The sequence below is a fragment of the Erpetoichthys calabaricus genome, chromosome 7 (genome assembly GCF_900747795.2).
Source record: "Erpetoichthys calabaricus chromosome 7, fErpCal1.3, whole genome shotgun sequence".
Lineage (NCBI taxonomy): Eukaryota > Metazoa > Chordata > Cladistia > Polypteriformes > Polypteridae > Erpetoichthys > Erpetoichthys calabaricus.
This window is the reverse complement of record NC_041400.2, coordinates 194,027,122-194,037,121: the sequence shown is the minus strand read 5'-3', so window position 1 is coordinate 194,037,121 and position 10,000 is coordinate 194,027,122. Positions and strand designations below refer to the sequence as shown.

The following is a 10,000-nucleotide window of genomic DNA, read 5'->3' as shown; positions in this document are numbered from 1 at the left end:
ATTCATATACTGTATAGAGAAACAGCAATGATTTTTCACCTATCATCCTCTTTAATAAAATCCCTTTGTGCGTCTTCTGGTGAAGTGCGCATGCGCGGGGCACAGTGCGACGCATGATATTACTGTCAGAGAAAGTTACAGGCGTTTTACGGAAATACAAACCAGTATTACTGCGAGAGGAAATTAAAGGTACACAATACAGTGACGCATATTACAGCCACATACAAGCCAGTATTACTGTCAGAGGAGATTAAAGGCATATTACCGACGCGCACGCCTGTATTACCACCAGAGAAAATGAAAGGTATATTACGGACGTACAAGCCAGTGGACGTACAAGACAGTATTACTGTCACAGAAAATTAAAGACACACAATACACGGCGGCAGCCCATGAAGAACAGTCAGCTCAGCAAGTAAACATCAACAAAAGAAAGGCTGAAAGAAAGAAAAATACGACCGACAAAAAGAATGAGGTCAAAGTCCCTTGCCATTTAATATAGACTGTTTCTACTAATGTTTATGCACTACTGTTCTAGCGCCCGTTATTGTAACGGGCTTAATGACTAGTTATTTATAAGCATCAACTAGACAAGAATATAGCGCACTGATAAGCCGTGTTCTAATTATTAGTTTAATATAATTACGCTGTGAAAACCAGAACCAATGTGGTGTACAAGTGATAGGTGGAGATGTTTTCTGCGCGGAGCAAGAACGCATTCGGATTGATAACGAAACAAAATTGTAAATTAGTTGTTTATCTTCCTAGAAATTATTATCAGTGTAATGTTTATTGTTTATTTTTGTTATCTATATATAAATGCCAAATACCACTGACTCACTCATCACGAAACCTCCCGAACTGTGAAGACTTGGGACTTGAAATTTGGCCCAGAGGTGCTCGCTAAGAAACGGTTTTAAAAATTTCGTGGTCCAAGCGCGTTCTGTCCGCTTTACACGAGGGAATTACTTAACGGATTTAGATCGGGTTGTTTTCTAGACTTTGCTCGAACTTTCCGGTTGATTTTGCGACTTCTCTCATCGCGCTATGTTCCAGAGTTCGCTTGCGGCACCGATGTATTTATGCAAATCTAACAGAGTAGCTGTGGGCCGAGAGCAGGGGGGCGGGGCCTTCCTCCTTCCCTCGCCAGCCTCTGTTTGAGTATACAGGCCGTCTCACCACGTGTTGGAGCGCACCTTGGGTCCGTGTACTTTTTGAAATTTCTTTTCAGAAAATATCTTTTTAAAAAAAAAAAAAAAGAGAGAGAGAGAGAGACACTTATTTGATTTTCAATTTAAAAGGGAAAAATGAAAAACGCAAAACGATTACTTTTTTTCCTTTTGTTCTTTCGCACATCAGAAAAGAAAAATACAAGAAACGAGAACGAGAAAACGCCCTTTATTTCGCAGTAAGTAACAACAATAACGTTCATTAAAGAACTGTTACATCAATGAAGCAAAGTTTGTATTTTTACCTGAAAGATGCGTTTTTCTGAAGTCATGTCCTCATCCCAGAGTGACACTCTTTTACTGTTCCGAATAACAACGTAATGGTCCATCCTCTGCTGATGCCTGTGTAACTTCAAGGCCGTCGATCGATGTGTTGTTGTGAGGAGGACTGTTCGCACGTGTCGCCAAAAATCGCGCAGAAGAAGATTCCGGTTTCAGACAACGAAAATGCGTCTGTTTTGTTGTTTTTGAGCTATTACAATTTCATTATCCATCCATCCATCCATTATCCAACCCGCTATATCCTAACTACAGGGTCACGGGGTCTGCTGGAGCCAATCCCAGCCAACACAGGGCGCAAGGCAGGAAACAAACCCCGGGCAGGGCGCCAGACCACCGCAGGGCACACACACACACACACACACCAAGCACACACTAGGGACGATTTAGGATCGCCAATGCACCTAACCTGCATGTCTTTGGACTGTGGGAGGAAACCCACACAGACACTGGGAGAACATGCAAACTCCACGCAGGGAGGACCAGGGAAGCAAACCCAGGTCTCCTAACTGTGAGGCAGCAGCGCTACCACTGCGCCACCCTCCTTAATTGTTTCTTTTTCCTTAATTAGCAGCCAAACAATAATGAAATACAAAATAAGCCAAAACAGGACCAGCAAACTGTGACCATCATACAATATCTGAAAATAAAGAAAAATGAGGGTCTCGGGAATTTTGATCTTCTCAGGTCCACGTAACTTTTGACCGGAGCTCTTAGAAAAGAGAAAATCAACAACTTCAGAAATGTCTGTTATTGCACAATGAGAGCAGCAACAAGCCATGAAATTAAAGAACGAGTTTAATTAACAACAAGACTCCTGATTAAGCAGCTGGTTGGAGTGAAATTAGTTTGAGTTTGAGGCCCTGACTGAGTTGGTCTTCTGCCGGCTCACTCACTTCACATCTCATTTCTGTTTGGGTGCCATTGAAGGAAAGAAATTCAGGGAAACGAAAAACAAGTCAATTAAAATGAATTCCAAAGAAGTTAATTAGCAGGTCACTCATGATTAAGAAAAGGGTTAGAATGAAAACCTGCAGCCATTGAGGCCCTCCGGGACCGGAGTTGGGGACCCCTGTTTTAAGCCAAATGAAGTTTCTCCGCTGTTGTCTTTAATTGGTTGCGTTAGTGAATTAAAGGAGTGGATGGATGTGAACGACTTGTCTTTAAATCCCGATGAAACAGAGATGTGAATTATTGGAGGGAATGGCGCTGATCACAATGATATTTTCTCATCATTTAACTCAGTTGGAATCCCCATTCATTTTACTGACTCGGCCCACAATCTCGGAGTTCTCTTTGACTCTTGCATGTTATTTAAAAGCACACATTAGAAAGTTGTCCAAATCAGGTTTCGTCCATCTTAAAAATGTTGGGAAATGAAGGTGTTTTCTAAATAGGCGGGATACTGAGAAATTAATCCTTGCATTTATTTCTAGTAGGATTGACTACTGCAATGCGGTGTTCACTGGATGTTCAAACTGTTCTTTATACAGCCTTCAGTTAATCCAAAGTGCTGCTGCAAGAATTATTACAAGAGCAAGAAATACAAACACATAACTCCAGTTCTTAAATCCTTACACTGGCTCCCGGTTAAGTTTAGGGCAGATTTCAAAATCCTCCTTTTAACATATAAAGTATTAAATGACCGAGGTCTGACTTACTTATCTGAACTTATCCTGACTTACAAACCAGAATGCACATTATGATCTCAAGACTCCAGTCTGCTTATGATTCCAAGGATTAGTAAAATAACAGTGGTAGGTCATGCTTTTAGTTACAGGACCCCCTATAGTGTGGAGTGGTCTGCCTGCTACTATAAGAGATGCCCCTTCAGTCACAGCTTTCAAATCCCAGCTGAAGACTAACCACTTCAGTTTAGTACACCCTGACTAGAGCTGCTGATTAGATCCAATAGATGGTACATCACAAACATCTGTAATAATAAAATGTGTTGCATTTGTCATTCCAACAGATGGCGCATCACCAATATTATCACTGCTTTTATGAATCCCATTCCAAATCCAGGGCGGAGTGGTGGCTCTGAGGCTAAGGATCTGCGCTGGTATCCAGAAGGTTGCCGGTTCGAATCCCCGTCACTGCCAAAAGAGATCCTTCTCTGCTGGGCCCTTGAGCAAGGCCCTTAACCTTCAATTGCTCCAGGGGTGCTGTACAATGGCTGACCCTGCGCTCTGACCTCAAGGGGTATGCGAAAACTAACAAATTCCTAATACAAAAAATTGTATAAGGCGAAATAAAGAACAAAAAAAAACCCACCTTAAAAAAAGAATGTGTAACTCTATATCCGTGTGTCCATCTGGTTGCTATGTCTCTGTCATTACAAAAGACGGTGCATCACAAACATTTTGTATTAATAAAATGCAGCCCATAATAAAAAGCATTCCAACAGATGGTGCTTCACAAGCACTAACACTTGTTTTATGAATTCCATACCAAATGACATATAACAGATACATATGCACTGCATTTGTCATTCCAACAGATGGTGCATCCCACATCTTAGCATTGCTTTTATGAATCTCATGCCAAACCCACCTTAATAAAAGTGTCTCTGCAACTGTAGAGCTGTGTGCCTATCCGGTTGCTGTGTCTCTGTCATTCCAACATATGGTGCATCACAAACATTAGCATAGCTTTTATGAATCCCTCACCAAATCCACCTAAATAAAAGGATATGTATCTTTATACCTATGCATCCATCTGCTTGCTATGTCTCTGTCATTCCAATAGATGGTGCATCACAAACATCTGTAGTTATAAAATGCATTGCATTTGTAATTTCAACAGATGGCACATCAAAAACATTATCGCTGCTGCCATGAATCCCATACCCTTAATAAAAGGGTAAGTGTCTGTGTATCTGTGCCCCTGCCTGGCTGCTGTATCTGTCATTACAACAAAGAGTGAATGACAAACATTTGTAGTAATAAAATGTGGTGCATTTGCCATTCCAACAGATGATTCTTCACAAGCATTAAAACTGCTTTTATGAATTCCATACCAAATGACATACAACATACATATGAATTGCATTTGTCATTCCTACAGATGGTGCATCCCAAAACTTAGCATTGCTTTTATGAATGTCACACCAAACCCACCTTAATAAAAGTGTCTCTGTGTCTGCATATCGGTGCACCTATTCACTTGTTATGTCTTTGTCATTCCAACAGATGGTGTAACACAAAACTGTGTAGCAATAAAATGCATTGCATTCATCATTCCAACAGATGATGCTTCACAAGCATTAAAACTGCTTTTATGAATTCCATACCAAATGACATTCAACATACATATGAATTGCATTTGTCATTCCAACAGATGGTGCATCCCACAACTTAGCATTGCTTTTACGAATCTCACACCAAACCCACCTTAATAAAAGTGTCTCTGTGTCTGCATATCGGTGCACCTATTCACTTGTTATGTCTTTGTCATTCCAACAGATGGTGCAACACAAAACTTAGTAGCAATACAATTCATTGCATTCATCATTCCAACAGATGGTGTTTCACAAACATTAACACTGCCTTTACAAATTCTATGTCAAATGGCAGATGACAGAGACATATGCATTGCATGTGTAATACCAACAGATGGTGCATCACAAACATTTCTATCAATGCATTTCATTACTTCAAATGTTTGTGATGCGCCATCTGTTGGCATTACACTTGCAATGCATTGTATTGCTACATGAATTACAAAATACATTCCAATAGATGGTACACTGCAGACCTTAACTCTGAACATGCTGATTAAATACCATTTTAGAAGAAATGCGCAATTAGTTGCATATAACAGAGACATGGCAACCAGATAGACAGACACGCATACACACACTTGGTCTTTTATTAAAGTGGGTAGCACCTTTCAAAATAGGTTTGTTCACCAAAGAATGCAGAACAGAGGTGACCAGTTAAAACAGAAATTAAAACCAGCATCTAATAAAAAATGATTTGATAACACGCATCAGAAGTAAAGGAGACGACGCTGCTCGATTTATTTAGTCTCGGGTGGCTGAGTGGTTAGCTCAGGGTCTTTGGCTCCCATCCTACCCCTGACTGTGGTCCATGTGGAGTGCCTGTGTTCTCCCTGTGTGTCGGGGGCTGTCCTTGGGGTGCTCCAGTTTGAGGCTTGACTCAAGTGGCTGTATGTGTGTATGTGAGAGGGTCCTGTGGCGCCCCCTCTAGGGTTTGTTCCTGCCTTTCACCTGATGGGCTCTCACTAAATCAGAATGTCCTTTTGTTTCTAGTGACTGAAGCCTTTGTCCTCACAGTTTGGCTCCTTCTCAGTATCAGTAATGTCTTGTAAAATTCACATATGCATCTGTCATTTAATTAAATCAAGAACATTTTTATTTGGCTTCATGCTTGCCAAAACATATTTGCCACTGACTGTCTGATCTCATTCTGTCTGAGGAGGTGTCACTGTCCATGGCCCTTTTACAATGGCAGAGGGGCAAAAGCTGTTCATGCATCAATCATTTAGTCCAGTTAGCTTGATGAAATCTTTCTGCATTTTCTGATCACACCAGCCTGCTGCCCCTTTAAATGGTTATTTATTAAACAAGTGCTGATGGAAAAATACGCCTCAACATGGAGGCTTCTGTTGTCTGGCACTGGCAGCTGCTTAAAGGAAGTGCAGGACAAAAAAAAAAAATGAAAGACACGCAACATCATCAAACGTGCTGAACCCAGTTTAAGGTCAAGAGGGTGGAGCCTAACCTGGCAGCACTGGGCTGAAAGCAGGAAAACAACCCTCAACCAGGTGAGAGACCACCCCGGGACCCACAAACAATCACCAGTCAGCCTGATGCACAGGTCTTTGGGATGTGAGAGGAAAACGAAAGCCACATAAGCATGAGGAGAACATGCAGAAGACACAGAGGAAGAATCGGCCGTCGACAGGGAATGCGTAGAAAGCAGCAGTCCTAATGACTGCACCACACTCTCTTATATTCTTATACACATATATACATACATACACACACAAATATACATATTTATATATATATACATAAATATACATACATATGCACACAAACACATACTGTGTATATATAAATATTTATATATATATATATATATATATAATTTTTTTTTTTTTTTTTTTTTTTTTGAATAATCTGGACGAGTACATATATTATATATATACATACATATATATATATATATATATATATATATATATATATATATATATATATATATATATACACACACACACACACACACACAGAGATATATATATGATAGATCAGTGTTTCCCAAACTCGGTCCTGGTGAAGCCCTGTGGCTGCAGGTTTTTGTTTCCCACCAGATTCCTAATCAGTGACAACACCTGACAGCACTGTTCTCATTTAATTAGCTGGTATTATTTTTCTTTTATTCGACATTCAGAAAAGCACAGCAGTATGATTTTTACATTTATAACACATTTAGAAATATTTCTGCTTTTGCTTTAGATTTCAATACTTAACTCTCTTTTGTTGATTTCATTTTACTTTGCCCTTTCTCTGTGCAGTTTTCCCCCCGTTTGTTGTATCTTATTAATGACAATTTAAAACGAGCAGAACAGACATACAGGCAAACAACACTGAATAATCAAAGGCTGCAAGTGCTTTAGCAACCGACCCACAAATGAGTAAATAATGGATTAATTAAACAATTAGAAGACCTAGAAAAGTAGAATGAAAATCAAGATGAAAATACTGTTAAAAAGAAAAAAAAATACATCATTCCTATATAACTGCTTGGTACATTTTATTTTATTTTTTTAGCAAACTTAGTTTTCTAATTTCTATATTATTCCCTAAACACAGAACTTGGGAAATAAGACATCACTTAATTATCCCAGGAGTTCAATTAAAAATATAAGCTGGTTAGAGCAAAAACCTGCAGCCACAGTGGGACCCACCAGGTTTGGGAAACACTGTGATAGACAGATGTGAAAGGCACTATAAAATAGATAGATAGATAGATAGATAGATAGATAGATGTGAAAGGCACTATATAATAGATAGATAGATAGATAGATAGATAGATAGATAGATAGATAGATGTGAAAGGCACTATATAATAGATAGATAGGAAAGGCACTATATATCTATCTGTCTATCTATCTATTATATAGTGCCTTTCCTATCTATCTATCTAATAGATAGATAGATAGATAGATAGATAGATAGATAGATAGATAGATAGATAGATAGATGTGAAAGGCACTATAAAATAGATAGATAGATAGATAGATAGATATGAAAGGCACTATAAGATAGATAGATAGATAGATAGATAGATGTGAAAGGCACTATATAATAGATAGTTTCACATCAGGGGTCAATTTAGCACCTCCTACCCACCTGCAGGTCTTTCTAAACAAACACCTGAATGTCACGCCATGCATAATAACAAAGCGTTTATTTTACAATAAGTTTAAAAAGCGGATCATCAAAAACTCGTTAACCGAACTTGTACACTTTTTCATAATTTCAAGAGTTTTAAACGTGCCATTGTGCGATTTAGGTTATATTGTAACTTTGTATTAGGAATAATTTCTGATGGGTGATGTGGGATATGATGTGAATATAAGGCTGTGTAGATGTGATTTTAAAAAGCACAATTCTGGTTTAAGATTCGTAATCCTCCCCACAATCACCCCTAAAGCCACCCAGCCCAAGTCAAACTCCGCTGATGCTTGTGGATGTGGGAGGAAAAAGTACAAGAGACGAATTAGTTGCACAATTCTGCAGAGACTGTGCCCTACGGGACTCGTACCCAGTATCCCTCGCCCGTGACTGCAATCCCCCATACGCATGCGCGCGCGCGCGTGGATCGCGTTGCGAAACTCCAATCGCCTGTCAAATTCACCTGCATTTTCGCATTCCGTTTAGTTATGTCGCCCTACACGTCACCACGCCACAAAACCCTTGTCTATCGGTTCGTCTTCTGCAGGGTCGAGTGCTGGCTCCGAAGCTGATCTTGACAGCATCTGTCTTTGTGCAAGAGAACCCCGAACGCCATGTGTGAGAAATTGAAATCAACAACAGGAGCGCACCATTACTTAGGTTCCAAAATGTTATTCCGCTTTTTATTTTTGCAAAGGCTGTCCTGGAATTGATCCTGCCTTGCACCTACAAATGTCGGGATTGGCTCCAGTCCTCCAGTAACCTACGTTGCAAAAGATGGGTGTTAGATTATTACATTATGTGACACACGAATATACTTGAAGTAGTGCCGTGTATGATCACTCTACGCCTCTTCCAGTGTGTATTTATTTCAATTCTATTACTATTTTTTTTTCGTCCCAAGAGGGAAATTTTGCTTTCCAGCAGCTTTTACAAAAAAAAAATCACACACCATAACATTAAAAACACATCACCAAAACGCAGCCATAAAATCTAATAAAGCTGCGAGCATGATTCTTATGGTGAACCCTTAGATCAAACATTTTACACATAAAAATTAAACCAACACTGACAACTTGACAGATGATTGATGCAAATGATGACAGATGATTGCTGAGCGCTTTGAGTAGTGAGAAAAGCGCTATATAAATGCAAAGTATTATTATTATTATTAAAGTCAGGTCCCATTAAGCACACCCGCACCTCCATTTACAAGACAAATCTGGAAAGTCCACTTGCACACGGCGGCCCCACCACAACAGCTCTCGTGAAGAATCGACTGGATGTGATCAAGAAGAAACCGGCGTCCCGATTCGTACGGTTGTCACCAAACTGTGACAAGACTGCGGACCATCGCGGGCGGCATCGCCTGCTTACCTGACACAAAGCGCACGTTAGGGTCATCACTACGACAAAGGTCCTTCTGTAAACCAGCGCAGCCATCTCGCCCGCACTTCTAGGATTACTCAAGTGTAATTTCTCCAGGTTGTCCTCTTGTTACGGTGTTCCAGGTTTAGTTTTTCCCTCTCAGTGACACTTCATATCACTCGCCGCTCCGTTTTCGTAATTATTTATCCCACACGGCTTTAACTTGGCGGCTTTTGACGACTTCTAAGTAATTCTTCTCAATCTTAAGGCAGCTCTTCTTGCTGAGCTCGTTGGTCACTAAAAGGGTGGATGGTGCTGTGACATTTTAAAGCTTACTTTCCACTTTTTTCGCGCCGAGGACACCATGTTGCTGCATTTATAAGTTTGCATACCAGCAGTGCGTCAGAGTAGCGGCTCACCCACCTTACATTTCTTAAAGAGACAGAGAGCCTCGTTCTCGAAAACGCACGAAAAAGCCCGAGCTGCGCCTGCTGAGTGACATCGGGGTCGAGTTATCGGGCAGGCGTTAAGTATTTGTCACATCGCGAGACTTTCTGATCGCTACAATCGGGATCGGTGCACCTGTACGTCTGCCTTGGTTTTCTTTATGGAGCCCCAGAGTCGTGAGGCGGGCCAATCCAAACCGTGCGCGTGCGCGTGCGTGTGCGTGGGTGAGCATGTGAAGCACTGGCGTCCA

General features: G+C 40.5%; 1 protein-coding gene across 3 annotated transcripts in view; it reads right to left on the bottom strand.

Annotated features, from left to right (window-relative positions):
• LOC114654202 (ADAMTS-like protein 1) overlaps positions 1-9,896 on the bottom strand; it is a 388,522-nt gene extending 378,626 nt beyond the window's left edge. Inside the window, exon 1 of one of the 3 annotated variants that reach the window (XM_051929881.1) lies at positions 9,313-9,896. In XM_051929881.1, coding sequence (XP_051785841.1) covers positions 9,313-9,378 — 66 coding nt within the window. In that variant the 5' untranslated portion in view covers positions 9,379-9,896. The remainder of the gene's footprint in view (positions 1-9,312) is intronic. The other 2 variants (XM_051929878.1, XM_051929877.1) reach the window with 2 other exon arrangements.
• Positions 9,897-10,000: the final 104 nt, after the last annotated feature.